This window comes from Strigops habroptila, chromosome 1 (genome assembly GCF_004027225.2).
Source record: "Strigops habroptila isolate Jane chromosome 1, bStrHab1.2.pri, whole genome shotgun sequence".
Classification (NCBI taxonomy): Eukaryota; Metazoa; Chordata; class Aves; order Psittaciformes; family Psittacidae; genus Strigops; species Strigops habroptila.
This window is the reverse complement of record NC_044277.2, coordinates 53,931,591-53,959,060: the sequence shown is the minus strand read 5'-3', so window position 1 is coordinate 53,959,060 and position 27,470 is coordinate 53,931,591. Positions and strand designations below refer to the sequence as shown.

The 27,470-nt window shown below is 43.5% G+C and overlaps 2 protein-coding genes across 6 annotated transcripts in view; one reads left to right on the top strand and one right to left on the bottom strand.

The window, feature by feature from the left end:
• The window catches only part of SPIRE1 (spire type actin nucleation factor 1), a 130,777-nt gene extending 120,001 nt beyond the window's left edge, over nt 1-10,776 (top strand). The window contains 5 exon segments of the mRNA XM_030482696.1: nt 2,523-2,660; nt 4,177-4,247; nt 4,959-4,986; nt 5,071-5,207; nt 6,079-10,776. Coding sequence (XP_030338556.1) covers nt 2,523-2,660; nt 4,177-4,247; nt 4,959-4,986; nt 5,071-5,207; nt 6,079-6,331 — 627 coding nt within the window. The 3' untranslated portion in view covers nt 6,332-10,776.
• Nucleotides 10,777-13,080: 2,304 nt separating this feature from the next.
• Nucleotides 13,081-26,932, bottom strand: PRELID3A (PRELI domain containing 3A). 5 transcript variants are annotated; one of them, XR_003990932.1, is made up of 7 exons: nt 26,759-26,915; nt 23,968-24,136; nt 23,487-23,576; nt 22,613-22,683; nt 22,414-22,516; nt 16,121-17,296; nt 13,081-15,540 (listed from the first exon to the last, which is right to left on the bottom strand). XR_003990932.1 is itself a non-coding variant. In XM_030482725.1 (7 exons), exons 1-6 carry the CDS (start codon nt 26,788-26,790, stop codon nt 20,725-20,727), a joined length of 519 nt encoding a protein of 172 aa, XP_030338585.1. In that variant the 5' UTR covers nt 26,791-26,919; the 3' UTR covers nt 13,081-17,296; nt 20,692-20,724. The 5 variants fall into 5 exon arrangements, 3 of the variants coding, with proteins under 3 accessions (XP_030338585.1, XP_030338569.1, XP_030338595.1); XR_003990933.1 differs by having other exon boundaries at nt 16,895-17,296; XM_030482725.1 differs by adding an exon at nt 20,692-20,778 and having other exon boundaries at nt 13,081-17,296; nt 26,759-26,919.
• Nucleotides 26,933-27,470: the final 538 nt, after the last annotated feature.

Genomic DNA, 27,470 nt, shown 5'->3' with positions numbered 1-27,470 from the left:
CTATTAGGTGTGTGTATGCTGAAGATGACCTACAAACTAATTTATTTCACATTATGGATATGTAATTCTTACTACTTGCTTTTCCTGAGTAAAAAAAAACAAACATGTATACACCTTAAGCTATTAGGGTGTATAGAACATCATTGCACAGTCAAAGTGTTAAGCCCGTTCTCATGAGGATCATGGAAACTGCAAGTTCCAAATAGTATTTTTAAGTAAGATTTTTTCCCCCTTTAAAAATAAGAATGCTGACATCTCTTCAATATTATAATTAGTATTCATTATAATTCCAGAAAATCAAGACCATTCAAACCACCTTTTGTCTTTAGTACGTTCTGTTGTATGTGAGTGTTGCAGAGAGCTGCAGTTCTCTCAGTTGGAGCTGCCTCATTTGGGTGCAGATTATTGTTGGAAGTTTGAGGAATAACTCCAAAGCATCATTGTCTAATGAAGTTTAGCCAGTGCTTAGAGTAATTTTAATTAATTTCAATGCCTGAGAGATAGCGTAGAAACAAAAGATTTTCTTGTTACTTATTTCTATACCAAAAAGGGGGGAGGGGAAGGGAAGTCAAGTGGTTTTCTGAAATCGGCATAATATTTATCTTTCATTTAATGTTGCATTAACATTTTGTTGTCCTTGTGTAAGCTCTGGAATTAAAACATTAGCATTTAAACATGTGAACATTTTCTATGTTTCCCCTGTCGCCTGCTGGCTATTTCTATTTGCTTTAGTGATAATCATTTTCGATTGGTACAAGTGACCCACACTATTCCCCTAGTCCCTGCTCTACACCTGTAGCAGATCCGCAGACTTTCTTCAAAGGAGCAATATTCCCTGACATCATCGTTCTGTAAATTAAAGGAATGGCTGTTCATGAGGGGGAAGGAAGAGCTTCAAGTAAGAAATGTCTTTCTAAAGGCCTTAAGGCTCTGATTGATTACAAGCATTCAGTCAGCCTCATTCACCTCGGACAGTTTCTCTCGGTCTCCCACGATGCAGAATCGAGGGGGGTTGCTGGCATTGTATGCATCTCACTTTCCCACCCACTTCCTCTCCCATCTCGCCCCAGCCTTCTCCATAGCAAGGCAGTTGCTATGGGGAGAACCCAGAATGAAGCGCTGAGAGCTGCTGGTTAGCTGTGAAGTTGCTCATAAGGAACAGAAGTTATTTTGGTTTGGCTGTGCAGTTTTACACCTCAGAGCAAACTGCAGTTGCTTTTGATGTAGATTGTTCTTTCCAGAAAACTAGTGATTCTATACCCCAAAGGTTTAGCTGGCAAATCTAACAAAGTTGACTCAATTCAAGTCTTTTGTGGGGTACCTTAAACAGAGTGAAGTTTCTTTGTGTTCCCTTTCTAGATAGGTAAGACAACAGTTTTTAAAAATGTGGTGGTTCCTAAATGCTAATGTTTGCCAGGTCTGCAATGTAGAAAGATTTTCTTTTTTAATCTAATAGAGAGACAAAACAGACCTCTGAGTACATGGAAATGGAGCATTTCACTGCTAATCCGATTCATCAGTTCAATTTGTAAACGAGATCTCCAAACTGTCAGCCACGTCTTTGTATTTGCAGGAGAAATTTCCTTCTTTTATTCAGAGAGCATTACATGTCATTGTCATTACCACACAGTAGCCCCTCTGGGCTGACTGAAAAGGTTCACTAAGCATAAAGTGATGGGAGTTCCCACAGAGGTTTCTGTCTTTCTGTTGGAAACGTATAATCAACTACAGGGCTGGATTACAAATTGGGTTGGTGCTTTTTATTCTCTGGTACCAAATTCAGGAATTCTCTGCACAGTATTCTCCTAAATGCTGTAATACAGAACAGATGCAAAATTTTGTAAATGGAAAGTTGTTAGTCTCCATTTGAGTCTCTGCCATTAATAATGCAACATTGGGTAACCCGTTCTCCTGCTTTTTATTTGGAGATTATTCTATAAAGCTTAAATTGCTGCTGTTACTTTCCTGGGGCAGAAAGGAGAATTTCTATGCCTGAACTGAGGTAACCTTTTGTAGTCTTGGTAGGATTCTGATCATGTGAGCACCAAGACGTGGTACCACTGAATAAACATTTCTGTTAGAATGGGCTACTAACAACTTTCCTTGGCCACTCTGGGCATCACAAAGTCTCAGAGAAATTGTGTGGTTTCAAACAGTATTCTTAAAAGTAATGCTATCTGCCAGATTACCTTTTCCCTTTCAAATTATAAACCTGAATGTTGATTGGTTTGAAACAAATCATAATATAAGAAAAACGGAGAGAGGGGTCAAGTGGTTTGAGGAGGAAAGATGAAGAAAACCATCATTGTTGTAAAGGCTGAACATCAGACCATTTAGATCACTCTTATGCAGTCTCTGACGGTTTGGAACTCATGTGATGCCCATGAATGAGCTGGTGCTATTCCATTTTGAAGGGAGAAACCTTTTATTCTCTAGACTTACTAACCAGGTGGCTGGTTGTCTAGGTTGAAGTCTGGAAGAAGCCATTTGACTTTGAATAACACAGGTTTTTTGGCTTCCAGGAGGAGTTCTGTTACCCAGTGGAATGTCTGTCTCTGACAGTGGAGGAGGTCATGCACATCCGTCAGGTGCTGGTGAAGGCAGAGCTGGAAAAGTACCAGCAATATAAAGATGTCTACACTGCCCTCAAGAAAGGAAAGGTAGGGCTGAGCCTGTGGAGGCTCTGAAGCTTGTTGAAGGAGGCCAGTCGCACAAGCCTCCTATTTACACATTTGTTTCTTACCCTGTATTGGAGAGAAAGAATTGATACCCACCAAACATCCCCCTAAATGTTATAACACATGGGTCAGCTTCCTTGAATTATGTGCAGAAGCGTCAAAACTTTTCATGGAAATACCTTACTTGTTGAGATTGTCTATAAAAATGCAGCAGCATTCACAGTTTTCAGAGCGTATCCGTATGTGTGTGTTTTTGAACATCGTCTGAAGTGATTTCTGCCCCCATGCCTTCTGCAGTACTGCTTAGCATTTCTATTCCAGAAAATGGAATTACAGATAGCAGTAGGAAACTACAACAAGGTTTTTATATGGATCCTTACTATCAAGCAAAAAAGGAATGAAAGCCTTTAGAAAAGTCAGACAATGTATGACCCTCAAAGGAGGTTTGATATTAGAGAACCCATTAACTAATGCATTTTCTTCTGTAAACTGCAGATTGGGAATTGGTATTTACCAGTAGAAGCAGTGTCCCTTTCTCCCACTTTTGATTTGTGCTTCTTGAACACCTCTAGCAAATGTATTTTGACTTCACGGGGTATTTTACCTACAGGCCTACCTCTGCCTAGTATGCAGATTTAATTTAAAGTTTTAATATGTTTAAGACAGAGGAACAAGTATCTTAAAATGTCATTCATTAGATTCATCATGCCTGCTGTCATGATGTATAAAGCTTAGTAATGAGCTTTTATCAAATCTCAAAGTAAGTTGATGCTTTAATTCTTTTACCCCACTATTAAATTGTTCACTTTTATTTCTAACAAAATTTATCTAGCCTCACATGAGTCTCTGGATCTCAGTCTATCAACTTCTGTTTGACTGCAAAATGTTTCATGGTTCAATGCCTTTCCTTCCTAGAAATGTTCTTAAGCTGTGATCCCTACCTTCTCTGAATAAACTGAATAGATGGGCTTTATTATCCCAATATAAAGCAGTTTTTCCTCAAGCAACATTGCTATAATAGCTTGTTCCTGCACCTCCTCTAGTTTTCAAGAATGTAGGATCAGAAGAAAATCATCAAATGTTACCACAGGCAAAAACTTTGTTTCCCAGAACCTGACCCACATGGTGAGGAGGGTTAGGCTGAATTTATGCCCAGTTGTTCTTGTGTTGTTCAGTTGTAGCAGTTACCCTTCCTTACTGCTGTTACTCTGACTTTCCTCTTTCTTTTTTGTGTAATAATAATAAAAAAAATCAGTGAGGGAGAAGTAAAAATAAATTAATAATTAACTGGCAAGTATTTAATTTAGATAAAATAATAAAGGAGTATTTCTAAGTGAAGATACAATTCTGGACCATTCTTTTCAGTATCATCTTAGAAGTATGGACTCAGAACTGGATTTAGTACTGCAACTGTGGGCTCGCTGATAGCAGCTATAGCTGCAGTCATTGCTGTGTGGGGCTTTGCCTAACGTTGTGGCCTCCTCTGTTCTTCTTTCAGCTCTGCTTTTGCTGTCGAACAAGGAGGTTTTCCTTCTTTACCTGGTCTTACACTTGTCAGTTCTGTAAGAGGTAAATATTTAAAATCTGTTAATAAAGGAGTACCATTTCAGAGGGAAAAAATACTGATTTAAACGTTACAAACCCTCAAATGTTTCCACTGCATACTGTTGATTGGTTTTATTCCCATAACAGTTGATGTTAAAACATATGCAAAACCAGTTCCTTCCTAAGTGACAGAATTTATTCCTTGGGCTGAAACTCTTGGCTAAAAGTGAGAGAAACCCTCATTTGAACACTCATTTGTTCTTCTGTGCTCGTGGGAGAGCGAGATAGAATTGACCCAGACTCCCCAGCCAACAGTTCTATAATCTCTGTTATTGGGGAGAACATTTCAAGGCCATTTCCCTTTGGATTAGATTTGGAGTATTGGTGGGGGGGAAGGGAAAAGGACTCATTTGCAGGCAAAATGAAAAATGTGAACAGTGAGACAGTAAGTGTGGAGATCTATGGAATTACTCACTGGCTTACCAAAGGAGGTTCCTTTAGAGGAAGAACAGCTTCTGCTTTTGCTTTTCTCTGGTTTATTTTTAAATTTAGCTGTAGTTCTTGTTTAGTGTTTCTTCTTGCTTTTGGCTTCATGTTCTGATTGAAATTATCACATTGAAGAAGCTTTAAAAATAAAAATGAGGATTATAACTCCTGAAAACATCTATCCCGTATTCCTGATTTAAATGTAATTTTTCCCAATGAAATGACTCATGCTTTTGCTTTCTTACACAGGCCTGTATGCTCACAGTGTTGCAAAAAAGTAAGTAAGTAAAATTAGGGTTAGATGCATTCTGAAAGGCTGTAATCTTTGTAATGATGCTGCATGTCCCTTCTGTTCTCAAAGATGCGGTTGCCATCCAAGCCATATTCTACTCTCCCCATCTTCTCACTGGGACCTTCAACCTTGCAAAGAGGAGAGAGCTTTATGAGGCCAGAGAAACCCTCTACCAGTCACCACCATTCACTGCGCAGCATGTCCAGGTGAGAAACAACCCCAGCTCACGTGTGTCTATCACAAGTGCTTCCACAGTGTTTCATTTTGGGTTATCAAGCATTAAGAAGATGCTGACTACCTGGTTTGTAGTCATCAATGTTTCCAATGCTCGTAGTAACCTTTCTGAAGCCTGAAAATCCATGTCTCTTCCACTCATTGGTTTGATTTACAGAAAAGCAGAACTAACAGCATGTCTTAAACCTTTTTCATGTTACAGCTGAAAAATAATATGGGTCTGGAACAACTGTATTTCTGCAGCATCTCTGAAAAATATCCTTAGCATGTATTTTTCTGGTGTGAATAGGCTCTCCTGAAACAAATCTCACAGGCTAGAATCACTCACTACGTGGGAATTCAATGAGGTCTTGACAGATTTATCTTTCGTTTCCTGATTTTTTTTTTTAATTCTAATTTTCACTGGGGTTTTTTTCACTTAGATATTATGAAGTTACCTACTGGTTTTGTATCTTCTACACAGATGGTTGCCAAAGCTAATCCCAGAAATTAAATATAAAATAAATGCTCTTTTTTGAAAGCATCTACTGTATAAACCCTCTGCATAAATCACTAGTGTGTGATGCTGTGTCAAATTAGCCAAACACATCCCCTGTTTATAGTTATTAGTGAGGTTGGTTTTGCCAAGGTAAATGTTACACATGTCCTCAGACAGTGACCCTGCAATCTTACCAAAGCAGGCAGAAGCTGCTGGTTGGTTGGTCTCCTGGTGTCATTTTTGGGACAGAAGAAAGGAAGATTTAAATCAAGACCATCCTGATGTGCTATTTCCTAAAGGTGTCCCCCGGGTCCCCCTGCCATGCTGCTAAATAATGTGACAGGTTCTGCCCTTTTGCCTTTCAGGTTGACCTCAAGGTCCAAATCTGTGGACAGGTCACATGAAGAGTTTCCCAAAGAGTTAATGGAGGACTGGAGCACGATGGAGGTGTGTGTGGACTGCAAGAAGTTTATTTCAGAAATCATCAATTCAAGCCGGCGCAGCCTATCTCTGGCCAACAAGAGAGCCAGGTTAAAAGGGAAAACACAATCCTTCTACATGGCGTCACCGGGAACCTCCGAATATTGCCCCTCTGAAAGGACTATCAATGAGATCTGAGCCTCGTGCCTTTTGCTTTGCTTTTGTCTTCATGAGGTCATCATCCATGAGCAAGGTCACTGAAATGGGATTATCATTCCGTTGCTTCGTTTCACGTGACTGGCTTGAATTTGCATTAGATCACAGGATTTCCTACTGCAGTGGTTCCCAGAGACACAGAATGCGTTGTTTAGATCTGTGTAGGAGGGTACACAATGGGTCAGCTGCTCGCACTGGAAGAAAAACAATAGTTCAAAATTGTTGCCTCTTTTGTATGTGTGTGTTGAAACTAGAAAGCCTTTTCTTGCTTTCAGTCTTTTTTTAACCATGCTTTGAATCATTTTCCAGGAGATGAGCTGCAAACATACCTTTCATGGAGAACCAAATCTAACAAAGCGTCAGTGTTAGCACAGTAGCAAACAGTAAGTCATATTGGCATTACCACCCTAGTAATGCTCATGTCCTAGTTGAAACAGCAAAGGGTCGTATCGCACACCAGACACCGAGTATGAGTGACTGTGCTCAAACCCATCTTCCTTTGCACGGTTTCGGTTGCTCTGAGATCAGGGTTCAGCACAGCACTCCACAGTGGCTGTGTCCTAGGGCAAGATATGTGACAAAGCTCTTCACCGGTGCGGTTGGCCGTTCCCCTGAGCTGCTGTACTTTTTAAGCCTTAGTGTACTTCTAAGTGTCTCCTGAGCGGGTTTTAGTAGTTTACTTTCTATCTTGAATGTATGATGATGACTACTAGTAGCAGTGAATTTTAGTAGTAGACAGAGTTGTACAGTTTATGGGGAGGATGGGAAATAAGGGAGGCTTCTAGTTGTAACTGAATACCTGTAAAGTTGGTGACTCAGAGAAAACGGTGGGTTAGGTGTACATTTGTATTATAATGGAGCACACAAATACTGCTATAGTTATGGCTGACAGCATATCCACTGAGAACCCCATTTTTCCTGGGGTTTATAACTTGGCTGTAAAAACTCGTGTTCTGCAGAAATTTGGGACGGTGCTGTCTCAGATTGGGAGCAATCTTTTCTTTCATCCTTTCTCATTCCCTTTCCCTTTTTAACTCACTCACAAGAGTGCTAGGCTACTTGTTTAGAGGTTCCAGCAATGTTACAACGTTAACTGACATCTCATGCTTTTTTGCACTTTTTTTTATACTCAGAATACTTTTGTTTTTAAATTCAGACATAGCCAGAGTTAGTCAATAATTCGGGGCCGGATCATTTTGGAATTTCAAAGCAAGCTAACGTAGCCAAGTTATTCATACTTGAAAATCAACTACTGTAACTTTTTCATAAATTTTTTAATACCCTGAGGCATATTTAATATCTATATAGCAGTGTATTATAGAATGACATAGCAGAAAAGTTTCAGATCTATTTATTAACATTTCTATACTTCGGATTAATGAGAGATACCTCAGAACTGCTCCAGAGTAGCTGGGACTGGATTTCCCATAACATGGTTTTAAAGCTGTAGAAATCAAACCAGATTCTCCTGTCCAAATCTCCCCCTGGTGAGGGACGGTGCCGGGGCTGTGGGGTACCAGGGCTGCTTGATTCTACTCAGTGTAGAATTCAGAGCTCCAGTCCCACTGCTGGCCACCTCCTGCTGCCCAAGGCACCAAGGCTTCTCCTTCAGAATGTATTTGCATGTTACATTGCAGCCTTTGGAGCAGCCACTCATATCTTCTAAGCTGATTTGAAAAGCACATGCAAAAGTCTCCTTAAACCTTCCCAGGGACTCGCCCGTCCTTATTTTTCTTTAAACACCCCCTTGGAACATGAGAATTTTTGCCTATGCAGGGCTTATTGAAATAATGGGTTTATTTTGTTCTGATCCAATGCAAGCAGGAAAAGCAGGGCTCAAGGCTGACTCTCCTCCGTAGCTGTCCCGTGTAAGGTGAGGTGTCAGGGCCCCCTCCTCCAGGGGGGTACCTCTGGAAAAGTGTCTTGCATGCTAAAGCACCTGGAGTCCTGGCGTGAGACGAGGATGCAGGGTTGCAGGAGGTGAGCAGCACAGGCTGATTTGAAAGCTCTGCAGCTGCTGGAAGGGTCGCCTGATCTCAGTCACATCAGCACTTTTTCTTGTTTCTGTGCCAAAACCTGGCCGTGTGTTTGCTGCACAGCGCATCAGGAAAACTAGACTGAAGGAAATGCAGGAAATCTCACTTTGTATCTCTCCTGTTGTCGTTCTGGTCATTTTACCCTGGAAATGCCACAGCCACGTGTTCCACTTGCTCAATCCTCTGCTCGTAGTCCTCTTCCCTGGCATCCTCAAGCGTCTCAGGTGCAGGGTATCCAGCACGTCTGTTTTCCCCTTTGAGAGAGATTGAGGCCACTGCAGAGCAGGCAGGACCAAGGACTAAGTAAATCCTGAGTGTGCAAGGGGAAATGAGTCCCTCATGGCATCCCTGCGCTGCCATCCACCCTGGCAGTGTGCAGGGCGGCTCTGGGGAAGCAGCGGAGCCTTGGGATCCAGCCTCTGCCTGCCTTGGCTCAGCCTGGGCTCTGCCGTCCCGGACAGGGCGCAAACACTGGACAACAACACGGTGGTTGTACAAACTGCTCCATGTTGCTCACAGAGCTGCCTTAGGGCAGGGCCTGGGTAACCTCCCTTTTTCCCTGGGAAAAACCCTTTGGGCTGCTGGCACATGCCATGGCAGGCTCCCAAAACCATGGTGTGGAGGGCTGCCTCTCCCCTTCCCTCCCATCCCTTCCTCCCTGGCGCAGTTGCTCCGCATTATCCTGGCATTTCATCCCGCAGAAGAGCACGCAGTGGGTTGGTTGCTCGGGCGCAGCTGAAGGAGCTGGGCTCTGCTGGTTGCCGGGCTCGCTGCAGAACCGGCTATTTTTAGCTTTCCATCTCGCTGCTTGCGCTCGCATCCCAAATCCACTGCAGCCACTCGCCTGCGCACCCCGCGGTGCTGCCCGGCACGTCCTACTTACGCTCCGAGCTTCACATCCACGTCAGAGGATGAAATCAGAAGCTTGTAAATATGTGTAATATATTTATTAATACTTAGGAAGTCTCCATCAATCACGCAGCGGGAATTGACTTTCCCATGATGTTTTAAAAAGGAAATGAGTCTTACTTATGTGTGTTGGCTGTTATCTTTGTTAGAGTTAAAGCGTTCAGCCCCCTAATACAGTTTGCACTCCATAGGCATTTTAGAGAGAATTACTGCTGACAAGAATGCGGGACCAGCACAGTGAGCTCCCTGCCATGAATTTTAAAATCTTCTAATTTTGATTTAGCTTTATTAATATGCCCAAGGTCTGTTTGAATATCTCATAGAAGGCCCAAGGAGCTAAAAATGCCACCGGTAGCATCGGTCTTCTTGTTCTGTGTGTGAACCCAGTGGTGAAGAATTCAGAACCAGTTCTGCTGCTCACTGGCAATGGTGGAAGTGAGCAGGGCTCTGCTGCAGCTCTCGCACCCAGCTTCCAAACGTTCACGGTGACAGCAGTGCTGGGCAGGTTTCTTGGTTTTATCCCTTTCCTCATTACTTCCTTTATACAGGGAGGGGTGTTACCTGGTGGAAGTAAAAAGCCTTTCCATTATAGCCCTTGTCTGTGTTAATTACTGATGTGGAAGCTGATTTAAAGGTTCTGCCTCTTTCCCTTTTCATGCTTTTATAGTTCTGTAAGATCACTCGGATGTGTCTTTTGGCAAAGAATTGTTAATGAGAATGACCGAATAACTGCAGAGCTCTGGCTGGGCTGCACGGAGGGAGGGAAACATGTCAAAGCAATAAAACCGCTTGTGTAACCCCAGCGATGCCATTAGCTCCCACGCATCACGCCCAAGCCGCCTCCTTCCGTTACCAGCGTGTGGCTGCTTCCAGCACTGACGTGTGTAGCTGAGGCTCATCCCGCATGCAGCACAGGCTTCGGGAAATCTCCATCCCTCGTGTCTGGGAGAGGAATGCTGCAGTCTGTTGGAGAGGTTTTTGATTGTTTCAAGTTTTTAAACCAGAAGTGGAGAGAACATTTTTAGCACAACTATTACGTTGTTCTCTTTCAAGCTTTCTTTTTTCCCCAGGTAAGTTCAGCATCAGCTTCCACGGTTAGCTACTGGCTGCATGCTCTATAGGTTACAACTAATGTAGAAGTTCCAACTTTAGACTCCCGCTGGCTACCTTCACACTTTACCTCACGCAGCAGCTCTGTACATCTTTTAGGAATGTCTTTCTTACGAGCTCAGTCTCACTGCTGATACAGTGACAGCACACAGGCATGGGGGAATGGTGCTGCGACTGCGCGCCCTGGTGCTATGGCGTATGGATTATGTTAATGTTACTGTAGAATCTTACAGTATTTCCATGTTGACAACCTGGAGCTGCTCTGGTTTATTTCTTCTTTTGTATGTATGTATCTTAAGGCCAATCTGAGAATGTTTATCAATATCGACTCCAGCTATAAAGATCTCTTTGGTTGTTTCTGTCTGATTTTTACTACTGTGTTTCACATGTTTTTGGGGTACCTGCTCTTCAGCAGAAGTTCCTGGTAGGAGAGCACCAGAGAGAGGGGCATTAGCTCAGGCTGATGTCATAGAATCACAGAACAGTTTGGGTTGGAAGGGACCTTAAACATTATCTAGTTCCAACCCCCTGCCATGGGGCAGGGACACCACACACTAACCCATGTTACCCAAGGCTCTGTCCAACCTGGCCTTGAGCAAAATACACACAACCCATTTCCTGATACACAAGTGTAAGGTCACGAACACTGTCCTCATGGCAGCTCCATGGAGCCAGCACCGCAGTCCCCTCCTGCCGGGAGAGCTGGTGCCAGCTCCTGTGTGTGAGGGGTGGGCACTGTGCGGCACCACAAGCTCCAGCAGCCCCCAGCAGCTGGAGCCTGCGGCCTTTCCCGCCTTCTCAGCTTGGCATTGGAAAATCCCAGAGCTGTGTGTGTTGCTTGGTTGACCTGGCACAAGCGGTGAGACTTTCTGTGCCCCATGTCCCCATTGCAAAAATGGGTGACAATGTGGTTACAACTGCTTAAAGCATTTTGAGAGGTGCCGCTGAAGAGATGAATTTTACTACAGTAGTCTGCACTCAACCGATGCCCCAGGGCATCATCAGGAGGTGGAGCTGAACAGTTACCAAATAGACGCAGCAAATTGTATGTGGCGGTGGCTTTGCTTGTATATTTGCACTCGACTGCAATTCAGTGACTTCAGTTTGCTCTTGGTGGGGCTGCTCTGCAGTGGCAGTGCCGGGCTGAGCTGAGCTGACGCAGGCAGCTGGGGCTCTGCAGCCTGAAATGACAACAAGCTGCTGCAGTCTGCAAAGCAGAACAAGTCTAGAGAAAGCCATTTGGAATAGACCTTTCTCTGGCTGATTAAAATAAACAAAAACATTTTAAAGCAGATGATAGTCTTTTGAGGTGCCAGGCTCGACCACAGCTGGAAAAGACCCAGCGCTGCAAGGAGAGGCTGCAGGCCAAACAGTGCAGCACAGGCCTGTTGAATTGGATTTCAGGGGGCTGCTGAACTGAAGGACACAGGCACGAGCTGCTGCACCTTCTGCAGGGGGTTGGCTTCCAAAGCTGGGAGGAAACAAGCACCAACAGTTAAGTTGATGTATATATAGAGAGAGGCTGCATGCTTGTGGTCCAGCTTACAAGATAGGTAGAGGCCAAGGCCCAGCTTTGGCGCAGGCATTTAAGATCGGCATCCACCTGTGGAGGGAGCTGGTGGTTACACTCCCTGTGAATCAGAAAGCAAAACAAAGAATGAGGAGGGCATTTGAACTGTATTTTTCTCTTAAAGCTGGTTCCCCTTCCCCAGGCCTCTCCTTTAATAAAGGGGAAAAAAGAAAATCCCAAACAGGAGGTGCACTTTTTGGACACTAATAGGTACCAAAGCACAAACCCTTCCCCTTCAACCTTCTCCTGCTTCTGTGCTGCCACTGCACCTGTACTGTCAGTGCAGCTTCAGGCACACCAGGGGCATCAGCTATGATAGAGAAAGGCAACAGAATTGTCTTCTGCTTGTTTTCATGTTATGTGGTACTGAAATGCCATTTCTTGTTTATGCATTACTAATAAAAAGTTCTTTAAAATGACATTTCATTGCTCTCACTTTCTTGAGCCAACTATAGTGAGCAGTTTCTTATACTGCACAGCTGGTAAGGGTACATTCCACATTTGTGTGGTCAGGTAGAGCCCCAGACCTTTGCTGCTGCAGGATTTAACAAGGTTAGACACAAAATAATAACAGAAGAATAAGAAGGGGAAGTGGTGTGCCAGCATGGCCCCAAATGAGGAGCCCTTACTGATGGTTTTACTTGCAGGTGCCTTACAGTAAAGTGAGAATCGTACCTCAGTCATCTCAGCTGTGGAAAAATGAAGAGGACAGGACTTGTGCTTCATAAAAATGCCTCTTCGTTGAACAAATCCATAGCAAAAGCATGACCCAGATCTGGAAAAGGCCAGCCCATAACCTGCATGGCTCTGACCAGTGGCAAGTGGTGTGGGTGGGGTAAGAAGAGAGTTTGTGAGAGAAATCAGGTCTGATTTACAAGTCATTTTAGAGGACTCCTTCCTGTTAACAGCAAAATGAAGCAGCTGCTGGACTCAGTTCAGGCATGGAGGATGCCTGCAGAGCTTTTGACCAGCACGATGTGTGGCTTGCAGCGAGCTCCTGGGAGCCTGCTGCTGCTTACCCAGCACACGCTGACACCAATACATTTTCTTCAGCCTCCTCTGCAAACCAACAGCCCGTTTCACATTACAGCACTTACACCCAGAAGTGTTTTTTTAAATGGAGGATGTCATTTATTTGAGATAGCACCATAGTGTACACAGACACTTTACAGAGTCCTGCCCTTCACAGCTTACAATCTAGGAAGATACAAGAACAGGAACGGTGTTACCCACTGCTCCACCTGAGGATGTAAATGAAAAGTGTCACATCACAGAATGTCACTGCTCATCTCAGTGCTCCTTTCTTACATCACCAGATACAGCAATTCCTGGTACACGCTATGTGCTGCAGTTCAGTGCCTTCCATTGTGTTAAGCGTCTTTCCAGAATACCACAACTTACACCAGGATTGCCCCTTTTCCTAGTAAATATATTTCCCTCATCATGCCTGCTGACCTGATGGGGGAAAGAAGAAAGCAGCGTGGGGGAGCATGGAAGACTTACACTGGCACAAGGACAAGTCAGGAAAATAAGAAAATGGATAACCTACACAAAACCCATTACACACAAGAGCATTTGATTACACTGTTTTAAGTTAATGCTTTTTGTTGCTAACATAAGCCTGTCTGCACTAGCATGAAAACCAGACATTAACCAGAAACTGGAGTTTACCTCAAGTCTGGTATCTTCAACAGCTTAAGATCCTTCAGGGCCAAGTGATAACAAACAAACAGGCCCGTTTGCCATGCTCTGGGAGCCACCATTGCCGTGCTCCCTCGCTGTTTCCCTGCAGTCATCCTTCTCCAGCTTCATCCTTCCACAGCAGGCATGTGCAACACAGCTGTAGTTACTGGGCAAGGTGAGCAGCCCCACTTCTCACCAAGCTGGAGGCCCAATATGCCGGCACTAAATTCTTCAAATCAAACCACCTCCCTGCATCGACACCCCCGCCTGGAATTGCAACCTAACAAACAGCTGAGAAACACCGAACTGCAAACCTCAGTGGCTTGAACAGCAGCAGCAATCTCCCTTCCCCAACACACTAATCTCTGTTTTCACCCCTCAAAGTGCAGAATTCTTACTCAAAATGGCACGTGCCACCCATTAATGAGCATGGCTACATGCGCTGAGCTTCCTTCTGCTTGGTCCTCCCCCCACTCCCACAAGCAGCCTAGCGCTTCCCCTCACATACAGCTTTCTGGCTTTGACAGACACCTCCATCAATGCACATGACACAAAACTGACTTCGGAAATATTTTTTAGCCACTTCCAGTAAATAAAGAAAAGATGGGGGAGTTTCCCTCGGGATGGACCAAGATAACCAATTCCAAAGGTAGGGGGTTTTTTGCCCCAAGGGTCAACTCAGACTGTAACAGTGACAGAACTGGAGTGCTTCAAAAACATGTTATGCACAGCAGGGCCGAACATACAGGTACAGATCCTATCAGATCCCATAGAGAAGAGTCACACGGTCAAGGGAGAAGGGTGCGTGCCCCATATGCAAACTAGATGGGCAGAAAGCAGGAGAGTAGAAGTGTTCACGAAAGCTAATAGGAAATTAAAAACCAATTCATCTGCTAAACACCAGAGCCTGCTTGGTCCCAGGTGTGAGCACTGGTCCTTTGTACACACTGGAAAAACATGCAGCCACAGGAGGTGCAGGAGTGTCACCTACCCCAAAGACAAGGCGAGAAGCAGCAGCAGCACTGCCCAGCAATGCAGAGAGGCAGCTGCGTGATGGAACTGGCTTCTGGAGGAAATTAGTCCTTTTCCTGCCCAAAGTTTCCCCACTCCCATTTAGCCTAGAGAAAAGCAGAAAAGGACTGAGCACAAGCAGGCAAGGTAGCGATCCGCAGCAAGTGAGCTGCACACAGACTGGACACCCAAGCACCAAACCCTAGAGTTCACAAGAAGCACGAAACGCAGAGTGGAAGCAGCCCAAAATCAGTGTGGAATGAAACAGAGCAGAGATGCTGCAACACAAGCAGGTAAGGATTTGTTTCTGGAAGAAGGAAACAAAGTGCAAAGGATGTAATCCAGAAAACTGATGGATAACTGATACTGACCCAAGGTGCGGCAGAGGAGTTTGGCCCTGAAGAGAACACAGGAGCCTGTGGTGGCCTTCCTGGGATACCAGCTAGTGCTGGTAGGTGCTACACACAAATCAGCTTTAAGACAACACTAAGTAACTATTTCAAACCTGATGCAAGAAGCAGCTTTAGACAATCCTTCTTCCAAAGCAAAGCAGCACATGAACCTCTCCAAAGGCTTTTCTACCCCCCAACAGTTATGCTTTCATCATCTCCAGTAGGGATGTGTGGAAGTGCTGCAGTACAGGTTTCCACATGCACAGACACTTACTCATCTTTTCCTTTCGTTTGCAGAGCTCTGCCATAGCTGCACTTCCCTTCCCAGCTGAACGCCACCAGGAGCTAGAACATCTTCTGCATTCCTTATCCAGGAAGTGGCATGGCTCCTCTGGGAAGCAGTCAACAACTGACCTGCACCAAAGCTATCCAGTGTATCTTCTGGAAAGGAGCTGCTGTCAGCCTTTAAGCTCTAAGTTTCTGTTCCAAAATAAGAAAGACCTTCGGTCCATATAAAAAGAGCAGTGTAAATGTTAGCTACTAATTTCATAGCTTTGAACTAATATATATATATATTTAAATTAAGTTTATTCATTAGGACCCTGTAATTCAGTGAGACTACAGTTACACCCAAATTCATGTTCACTTTCAAACTACCCAGAATACGAACGCTGAAACTTCCCTTAAGCTACAGACACTTTAAAGTTACCAGATCAAGACAGTGACCAACACTTTGCTCTTCTAGCTTTTTTAGAAGTTACTCATGCTCTTTAACAGCTTCCTAAACACATGCTTGCCACTTGAATGAGTAAACATCCTTGCAACACTTAGTTCACTTTTTGCGTGAACACCAAAAATAAGTTAAAATGCCCTAACCACAAGGCTGTAAGAAACATATACTACATCTGGACCAAATATGAAAATGTTGTGAACATCAGAGAAGGTTAGGACTGGTACTTTTATATTTCTGCATGTTTTATAGCATGCAATTTCTGCAGTTACTGGAATACTTTTCCAGATAATGAGAAGCATTTAAAATTATCCTAAAATCATTTTGTACCAATGTGGAAAAGTGTTGAAAAAATTCAGTTACACTGGTAGTCAGTAGTTAGTAAAAGCACTCAAAAAGGAGAGTCCATTTGTTTTTCTTCTAGTCCTGTTTTCTCCGTTCAGAGCATGGAAAGTGCATGTTCATAAAACCTTACCATCCCAGATTTCCTGCTTATTCCTCATTTCAGCTCTTCTGGTTATTGCATCAGTCTCTCCCTCAGTTAAGACAGGATGTGAAGAGCAAGGATCAGTGGAACAGCACAGTCTATTCATTCAAGTAGCCTTCAAGTACCCTTCTTAGAGATAAATAAGAGAAGTATTTTCCAGCACCTTCCAGGAATTACTACTCCTCTCCTCATGGGGAGGGGAGGAACTAGGGCAAGCTAATAAATATGAAAATAAATTATACCTTTCTCCCCACCAAAAAACTGGTTTAGGCTATTAACATCAATAGAAACTTTATCTTTGTTTGGATACAAACATCTGAGAGGTAAAGTATCTCTGTGTCATGTTCAGGCAGCACATTTAAACAAGAGAAGAAAAGTTAGTACCACGCAAGTTTTAGCTTTTCGATATGATCCTCTCGATAGGTATCTAATTCTACAGTATCATGTTCTGACTCAAGTAGTTCCCTTTAAATGCCTTAAGACATTATCAGATTACAAAGCAGACAAAATTCAGCCCTTCACAGAATGAATGTTCACGTGGAAAACTCTTAATACCACACATGCGTTCTTTTCAAGTTCGAGTACAAAAAAACCAAGATGATGTAAATATAACATACTTTCTATCTTTGTTAGGAAAGGCACATTTAGGCAGTTTTAAATGTGCTAAATGTTTTGTTTCCAGTGTTAAAAATAAATGGTTTAAATTAAAAGAGCATTTGCAGGAGGTCAATTTAGTCTTCAGTAGGCAACAGGAGCTGCTGTGGAGATGACAGATGAGGTTACTTTTCCGCTGATCCAAAGTTCTTACAAATATATAAAACTTGTGCAGATCAGCCTTGGCAGGGAGATCTACAAAGCAGTCTGGAGAATAAGACTCTTCTGTCACTTCCCTGGAATTTTTGGGTTTATTTTTCTGTTGACGCTGCTGCCATGGCTGGTTTCATGCCCTCACGTGTTGACTTCAGCTCCTCCAATTCTGTGTTTAGTTTGCTGATCACCCATTCCAGGGCATCCCGACCCTGCCAGGAAAATGCTGGAATTTAGGATCAGAACACATACACCACCACTGCTCATGTTTCTATAGTTTTTCCTCTGTCAGACATAGAATTTGTTTTAAAATTAATTTCATGCCCTGCATAGTTTGATACCAGATTATATTGATAATTTCCTAGCATCTTCTGATGGAAACTTCACTGCAAAGGCATTTGCTTAACCCATAAGCAAGGAGTAAATGCAATATTGGTGTGAGCTCCCAGTAGCACACCTCAGCAAAAAGCCTAATTCAGCAGTTAAGTTCCCTTATGTAAAAGTGAGGCTGTTTTTACTGTTTGCTGCCCCCACCCCCAAAGAATATCAGCAAATTTATGGCAAAGTCTAGATACCGTTCTCAGATTCATTAACCAGGTTATATGTGCAGGTTTTGAGAAGATCCAGGACAAAGAAAGAGAGCCTTCCAAGTGCTCTTTGAAGCAGCAACTAACTGATTTGATACCTAGCAAGAGTTCAGAGATGGACTCACACCAAAGTCTACACTCACGCACAGCAACTTTTAGCATGTAAAGCAGACTGAGAGACTACAGTTGCACATTTTATATCAAGGTATGGTCTTTCTCTGTTCAGTTCTCAGAGTGGGAATGCCTCGAAGCTAAACACTGACAGCCAACGCTTTAGTAAGAGCTGGGGAATGCAGCAAAATAAGCATGATAAAAAGCTTTTACCTTAAGAAGACCCTGTAGCAGCTGCACCCCAATGACCACATGATGAGCATGCAGCCAGACACATGATGAAGCCAAGAATATAAAGAGAAGCACTTTAACTAAATAGAAGTGCAAGATTTTAGAGCTCCACAATCGCAGAATAACAGCTTTTGCCAAAACAAGTGGATGGGATCAGAGCAGGAGAACACCTGGTCTTTTTTCTCTTAAAGAGAAGCCAAGAGACATTCACCTCTATTACCCTACTAAGAGTAAGAAGTACAAACTGTGGAGAGCAGTAACTGGGAGCCACATGGCTCTGGCCAAGTCTAGAGGAGTTCTGCAGATAAAAGGTCTGAGCCCCAAAGCCCTAAGCCTTCAGGAGAGCCAGTGTCAGTGTTCAGGTCCTCTGCAGAGAGTGAGAGAAAGTAGAGGAACACCCCTCCACACACACAGAGTTTTGTTCTGAACTATGATACGCTATTTTTGTTGCATGCATTAGAGGTGATAAAGTGAACAAAAACCTCATGAAGTGTCCAGAATCTGCTGTTGTTCATTATAAACTACTAAGCAAGAATCTGCATAAACAGCTTTGAAAACCTCAAGCTAACAAACAAACAAGTCAAACCAAAACCCACACACACTTCTGAAGAAATTTTTTTGTGGCTAGAAACATTACTCTGGAATAATATAAAAAGCCTAGTTCCAGGCTGCAAAGTGTAGTCTATTAAAAGAAATAAAGACTCTGTTTCTCTTTAGGTTTTTCATATTACAGAGACTTGCTGAACAACACTAATTGCTACGTCTGCACTGGCAGGCAGTTCTTCAGCTGAGAAAAGTCATTCACGTACCACAACATCCAGTTCAGCTCTTGGCCAGAGCTCAGAAAGGGGGATTCAACTCTACCCAGAATTAGCTCAAGAACTAGTATGTTTAAGTTAACTTAGTTCAAGATATGCTTTTAAAAAACACTAACAATATTCAACAAAGTGTGATTTAAATTGTCCAGTTTAAGCATGGGTTGCTGGAAAAAGTCGTTAGAAGAGTATGATTTAACTTCTGAGTTCCTCCCATTTGAGCACCAGATCCACCATGCTTCAGCAGGTGGTAACTTCTACCATCCTGTGCAAGACCTGGGGACACCAGCAAAGCATGCATAAGAGCACCCAGGCAGGAGTAGCCATGAATTAGCTGAGTGGAGTGCTCAGTAAGGAAGCAGGTGGAGGGAGAGAGGGGGAATGATCTTTCAGTAAGGATGCATTTAGATATTTAAAAGTCAGGTTAAAATGTCCTGTCTTTGGCGACACAGGCACAGAGAACTGGGTAAGCCAGCAACAGCTTAGATGTTGTATTTGTCTGATTGCACGAAGACCTGTTGGAAAGTCAAATACCTCTGATGTAGAAAATACTCAGTAGAAAAAATACTAACTAAACCATAGTGGTTTAGTTGATATATTTGTTGATAAGATGAAATAGATCTAAAAAATCCATGTCATTCAACTGGAGCAGCAAGATATTTCCTTCAGTTTTTGAGACTACACAGGTCTGCACATCTCCTTAGACCTGCATACATGATATGCTACAGTTTGCAGCTAAACTTGTGATATTGGCAAGGAAGACTTCAGCAATATTCTGCACAGGAAATTAAGTTACAAATCTCAACTAGATGCAAAGCCTCCAAGTACTGTAGGACTGACCAGTTACCAGAAAAAAATCTGACAGAGGATCGGTCTATAAAGTTTCATACTGTACAACAAATTCTGTAGTAAGTCATTAAGCAAGCACATTCATAACAAAGCATGCATATTACATTAGTCTTTATTGCATATGTTTGCAGTGTGACATGTTTGGCAGACCAAACGCTGCATATGAAAGTCTGCTGGTGGGGAAGCAGCATAATGGATTTTTTCTTTTTTTTAAGGAATCTTATTAGTTGAAGCATAAGCCAATACAGGAATGACAGAGACAGGCTATACTGACTAGTGGAAGGAAAACAGTCTGCACAGATGCACCACAGAGGCAAGTACACTAAGTTCTCTGAATCTTGGAGTCACATTTTTTTATAGTCACATCACTCGAGGGACACATCACTACCAAGATGAATGTAACTACAAGAGCAATGGAAAACACAAACAGCCTGGCATTCTGTCAGCTTCAAGCTTTGTACAGACTTCCACAGAAATTCACAGAAGGGCAACAATATTCCTCAGGCATAAGAAAAGCAAATACAATTTCACTCCGCAAAAGATCACCCCTGTTAGGCAATCTGTTTCAATAAATTAATTTTCTATTCCAAGAATACAATTCTGTTTCATTTTCATAATGCCAATTCCGGTCACTAACCAATTTACTCATTTCTTCAGGTGTCAGTTTGACACACTGAAATCACAGAAACTAGGACCAGATCAAACTCTTGGTGGAAGAACTCATTCACATGCCTGGTTATCTGCAGTCATCATTCCACTTCCAATGGAAAGCAATACTGTGTGGCACAAGAGACGGCTGCAGCAAGTTGGCTGTCCAGTGGCACAGGATCCAGCCTAGACCTGACCTACTCTCACTCTCTGCAGCTGCAGTGTAATGAACATGTTTGCCATTCCTGTATGCAATGTATAGAACATACATGCAGGTTAATTTACGAAATTCACGTGACAACAATCCATGCACATATTCGCTAGAAAGCTGAGATGCTGTACCAAGAAGAATAATGCTGGCATTACCACTAGTTAGTAACCTGGAGATGTGGAGCACTGCTAGCTTAGAGCGCTTTCAGAATTTTGAATTATCCACTCAATAGCATCCCACCCCTGGAGTAACACAAAAAAGATTTACAACATATGGCAAATGATCTTCCATCATCAGTAAGAATAATAATGCATCATCTGCCACTTCTACCTCAGAGCAAAATCTCAACACTAACTTCCTATTTCTGCAGAACAATAAAACATTTGTCAGCAACGTTCATGAAGTTTAAGTGGGGTGCGAAGAGCACAGAGGCACAGCACAGCATGCAAGAAGAACTAGTAATAGCGGAGGAGGTTACTGGCTAGCACGGAAAGGGCTGGTAAGAGCAAGTACAAATTCCTGCCAAGTTCAAATCTCTAGAGACTCTTCAGTGAAACACAAAGGACAAGGTGGTCTTTTTGATTTGCAAGAAGCTTGCAAGCTGGTGTGCCCAGTTGATCTGGCCATTCCAACTAGCTAGTGCTTTACTACCTCCGAGTCAGCCTGAAGTTTGGTTGTGAGCCAGGGTTTGAACTTCTCTGTCAAGAATATATGTGACCTACACAGACTTTTAAATGGAAACTGGATCAGAGAAGAATTGTAATTTATCTGAAATCCATTCCATTTATGACTTTCAAACACAGAGAGCACTCAGTTAGTTAAAGTTAGTCTTCAGTGTCTAGAAATTACTCATCTCTCCTTCCCCATCTCCCGATTTTAACCTGTTTCCCCTTCACTTTTGGGGAAGCACACAGAAGGGAGGAAAAGAAGGCTGTCTCCTCTATGACCTAGTTGATCGATGCCTCCTATCAAGTTGACTTACACTGCCTTGGTCAAGCAACATCTCTCACAAGGACAAAGGGCTGGCCAAAGCCCGGGCTCTCTGGCATAGCAGGAGTTACCTGGGCCAGATACCCACTGCGCTCAACCTCCCCAGCAAAGCAGAGCACAAACTCAGATTTCATGTGCACTCATCCTGCTGTTCAGCAGTGATGCCTATGCTTCTCTAGCAACTCCATTTCTTTCCCACCTTCCCTGAAGCAGTACAGGATGAAGCACCCAAAAATAAGCACTCCCGTAGCTCTGCCTGTGCTGAAGTGCAGCTCCATGGCTGCAAGCCAAGTAGAAAAAGCAAGCACAAGACAGAGGAGGCGGTGTAGTGTTACCTACAAAAGGCAGCATAGTTTCACCTCTTCAAAGAAAGTGCCTCTGCTTATACTACATTACTTTCAGCAAAGGCAAGGAGACAGCTCAGTAATGGATAGTAACTGGAACAAGTGACAAAGCAGCAGAGATAATATGCTAGCATCAACTGCTAAATCCAGATTACAAAGCCTGAAAAGGAAGTTATGTTCACTACTACCACTAACTCCTGGAAATAGAGGTTAGTGTTTAAAAAGGTGCTTTGGAAAAAAAAACCAAAAAAACCCCAACCCAACAAAACCAGCTAGCAATATGTGTATGCTATATGTATATTATGCAGCATGCACACAGAAGTTTGTTTGTTCTGCTGTGTATTTCTAGTTAAAAACCAAATATTTTGTAGTGAAACCTTTTCATGCTTTGGGAAATTACATTCTAGTTGCAGAGTTGAAACTGTGCACAAAGTTTAGCGAAATTAAATACAGTATTCAGGACATGTGATTGACAATTACTCTTTTAACAAAAAGAAAGGTAGGGGTGGAAGGAGAGAGAGAAAAAACAGAATAAAGATGTACCTTTCTGGCGTTGGAAGAGATTGTGTTCGCCATTAAGCTTTCCAGATAACTGCTCAAGCTAATGCCTTTAACAGTAATAATTGCTTCTTGAGTTAGCACAGTTCTGTAAGAGAATAAAGAAAAGTTAATACCTAAAGTGAATTGGACTAACATAAATGTCTCCTATGTACAAAAGAAGCACAAAAATATCCTTACTTACTTTTCAGGGTTTTCAGGATGGGGCGTGTAAACCAGTCTCTCATCAACAGACACCAAGTTTGTGAGAGTAATCTTAAAAAGAAAATAATAAAGCTTAAATTCTCACTTCCTGCCTTTCGTTTTTCTGTTATCAACAGCACTTCTCAAAAGTAGAGCACTCAATTTAATGTCAGAGACAGAGCAGTGTACATTGAATATAAAACCCAGAACACAGTCAATAAAAAGACCTATAAAGGGTGATGCATCTTCTCCTATCCTAGATCTAATTATATCAATCTAACTGCCTATTCACAGTACAAAGCACAAGCAGCTTTCCATTTGTTTTCTCTGAATGTTGAGTCTTATCTGACTTATGGCATGTGACCCAGAGAGGCTCTTCAAGATCAAGACCACCATAACACTATTTGGACTGTACAGAAAATTAATACTCCAGAAAGACAATGTATCTTGTGCAGAGACAATGATCTCCTACAGACAACTCCACTTTAAATCTGATAGTTACAAGTTCCCAGGATATAGCATAATACTTCATTTACATCTTGTGAAAAAAGGCATTTCACGTTACCACTTTTGTTGTAAATGGCAGCATAATGTAGAACAAGTTATTCATCTAAAGTCAAGCTATTTTACATGAATTCTGAGAAACAGCCTTACATTAAAAAAGAATCACAAATGTTTGATCCCAAAGTATGTAAAGTTTTCTATTTGTGGAAAGAAGAAGGAGGAATAAAGAAGAGCCAGCTAACATGCCAACTAAGATGTGGAAATTGCCGCCTCCTGATGAAAGATGCAAACACATTTCTAATCTAAATGTTAAGAGCAAAACATCTAATCTCCAGAACTAATTACCAGTAATTTCTTAAGCTACCACTCACATTAGTTGAGCAAAGCTCCATCTTTTTTTCCACTGGATCTACCACAGAATGTTCCTCAATGTAAGTCAGAGTTCTACTTGTTCCTAAAATCTGAAAAGGAAGAAAGCAAAAAATAAAGTTAAGTACTAAAAACAAAACAAAAAAAAACCCTGAAATACACAAATGTCAAGTTTCTAGTGACAGAGTAATTAATGGATATCACAACAGTGGGATCACTGGCAAGACTACATCCTTGCAGGTGGTATCAGCCATACAGCATGACACAGACCAGTCTGGAAGGCATGTATAGACATATGGACTCGATAGACATATAAAGCCTACACATATTCTCGCCACTAGGTACACTAATTACAGCTTATGTGGTATTTGTGGATTGTATTTCCTACAAATGAAGCTTTTACTTCGAATTCGGCTCCAATTCTGGTGACAACATAAAAATGCATCACAGCCTTAGCAAACCATTGCCACTGTCAAAGCGTACCGCTTTCACAATACTCGGCAATCCCCACTCCGTGCTGAGGAGACGGTGGCTGTGCAACCTCCCCTGGTTATCCAGGGTTCTGTCAAGGACATCCACTCCTACCACACACGGATTCATTGGGTTGGGGTACTTTCTCATAGCAGCTTTGATCACCGTATCCCAGGGGTGCCTGTAAAAAGGAGACAGGATTTGTAACTATTTTGCATTTAATTGCAATTATTCAGACAACACTGAATCAGGGATCTAGGTTGTGTAGTACGGCACATGTACAACTTCCTAGCTCCCAAAAGTCCCTTCAGAATACAGCAATGCTTGGAAAAGGAATAAGAAAGTATTGACACACAAACAGGAAAAAAAAAAACTCCTTTCTCCAGAGTGAAGAAAGGAATTATTAACCCAAGACTAACAGAAATGAGAGCAAGGAGCAACGGCCACAAATTGCTACAAGTAACATTCCAATTAGCTGTGCAAAAACCCCACAATGACAGGGTAGCTGTCCACAGAGATGGTTCAATCTCAGTGCATTTCAGAACTCAACCGGAAAAGCAACATGACCTAACATTTAAGTTAGCCCTGCTTACACCAAATAAATTCAAGAAGAAATCATTAGCTTCTGTTTCTTCCTGTAGCAAAAAAGCAAAGCGAAATTTAATTCAACTAAAAAAACAAAACAAAACAATCAGGAAGTTCAAAATAAAGAAATAAAAACCCCAAACAACAGATTTTCAGAAACCATATCTGCTCACTGCCTTAAGTCTGCGCCTATACCACTGCTTCCAGCAGCTTGTTAGCATGAATTACATTTATGGATACCTTTCTCAATACAGAACTGCTTTTATGAAACAAGTTTTGATAATCTCAGACTCCTGGGATCAGAGCAGCCCCACTCCTGGAGGCCAGGCTGCCCACACGGCTCTTGTTGTGGGACTTCATGTACCTTCTGAAACAGAGGAGGACAGAGAAATTATGGCCTTGATCCAGTACAGAAATTCTGCCCGAAGCAATGATTTCTACATTCAGAATAACTGATAGATCTGGAACAAAAGGTTTATAACCTTTAAAAGTACCTTTAAAAATTCAACTACTGATAGCTAACTTAAGAAGGCTTAGGGGTGCCAACTTGTAGGTAAGAGTTGCACTTAAGGCCCTAAGTGGATTTGATTTTTAAGAACACTACTTTTAGTCTTAAAATAGATTGGTACAGAAGGGCATCAACAGTACACCACTGCAAGAACAAACAGAAGCTTGCGAAAATAAGTTCCAACAAGAAGAATGAGAAAAGGTCTTTCAGCTTTATTGGTGGCAGCAGGAAAAACAGAGCCCACAGTTCCTGCGTCAGAGGAAGAGCTGGAGGACCATTCCTTGTTATCTTCAGCGACTATACGTCAGAATCAGCAGAAGATTCACAAACTGAAAATGACAAATTTCTGCTAAGTGTCCTTGAGGGATTTAAAGAGTCAGAGATCCGATAAGGCACAACAATATTTTATTAATCCCTGAACTATCTACTCCCACACACATGACACCATAAGACAGGGGTGTTCCAGTACAGATCTTGATAAGAAAATGCAAATAAAAATCAAGTTTGTTTCACAGATGTCAGATATTCATCTCAAACCCAGAACTTACGCCACACGCAAGCAGCCTTTACAAGCCTCTGCTTGCCATTTCATATTAGAAGCTACAGTTTGAATTCACAGAATCACAGAATGGTTTGGGTTGGAAGGGACCTTAAAGATCATCTAGTTCCAACCCCCCTGCCATGGGCAGGAACACCTCTCACTAGACCGGGTTGCTCAAAGCCCCGTCCAGCCTGGCCTTGAAAATTCAGCTGTGTTAATGTAATTAAAGAAGTTTAAAATGGCACACATTTTAGGAACTATCACCCCTGGTGCTCTTCAGGATTCGAGTTTTAAGAGACCTGTAGTAGGTGACTTATTGGTGGCATTTAAATAGCTGCACTGGAATGGCTGCATCCTCCACGTCAGCTCCCTGGTAAATCTTGTTACGTACCTGTTGATATGTAACAGTAACCTTTTGCTTACTGTTCCCTCGTTACACAAAAGTGGAACTGGATGGCCAGAACCACGTTCAAAGTATCTCTGACGTGGAAAAAGACTGACAGTACGAAAACGTACTCAGCTATCACTTAATGCGTGTCTGCTAGGTATTTCTCTGAGAGTATCTGACAGCTAAGACACACAGTCCCTCTGCCCATACCTCTTGGAACACACCATTAAGTACGTCGGTAGTTTGGGATTTATGTTTTTTTAGTGTGAAAAATATCTTTCCTTAAGTACCCACACCTCTCCCAAGCGGTTCGGCTGCGGGATCAGCCCCATCGCTACCCCCGCCCGTCGGAACGGCACTTCCCGCCGCAAGCGGTGGCAGAAACCCTCGCACGGGAGCCCGACCACGCAGGAGGAAAAAGCCGAAGGTGACGAAGACCCGCAGCGGGGGAAGCACTGACGCACCGCCACCCCCACCCTCACCGAAGGGGTTTAACGCCGCCAGAGGCCAGCCCCCCGGCCTCGCTGCCCCCTCCCCGCCCGGGTTGCCGGTCGAGCCTTCGTGCCGGTATAACCGGTCAGGAGCCGCCGCTCTCAGCCTCCCTCCTCCAGCCGTGCCCGCGGCATTTCCCATTTCCGGGCAGGGCCCGGCTCGCCCCGGCCCGGCGCCGGAGCAGCGGCCCGCTCGCCCGCCCGCCCGCGCAGCCGGCGGAAGGAGCGGTGCCGCCGGCCGCGCGCGGGGGACTCGGCGCCCCCTCAGCGCTCCCCGCGCGGCCGCTCACCCGAACACATGCTCCGAGCTCCAGATCTTCATGGCCGCCGCAGTGTCTCCGCACGGCCGGAGGGAGGGAGAGAAGGAGGGCGGCTGCGGTCCGCGCTCGGCGGCTCCTGACAGCCCCGCGCCGGCCGGCCAGCCCGCGCGAGCAGCCGCGGGGGGCGGAGCTCAGCCGGCTCGTGCGTCACGCGCTTCCGTCACCGCCCCGCCTTGCCCCGCCCACTGCCCCCCGCACCACACACCTTCCCGCGCCGGCCGTGAGGCGGTACCGGCACGGGCGGCGGTGCGGGCGCAGCGCGCAGCCGGTGAGGAGTGTGCGTTGCTGTGCCGAGAGGTGGCTCTAAACACCTTAATTCACCCAAAGACCTTTGCACGAAGTAACTTCATAGTGGGCACCTCCACATAAAATGCGTTACATAAGGAAAAAAACCCACAAGGAGACAAGTTGTCTTCTTTCCACCAGGATTAACAAAGAACGTTACCACAGGATAACGGATGTGACCGCAGATGATAATGGTTCAGTATGTGGATGGACACCAGTGACAAGTGGCATCCCTCAGGGGTCCATACTGGGACCAGTACTCTCTCATATCTTCGTCAACAACATTGACAGTGGGATTGGAGTACTTGGAGTACTGTGTGCAGTTCTGGTGCCCCAAACATAAAAAGGACATGGAGCTGTTGGAGCGAGTCCAGAGGCGGGCCACGAGAATTATAAG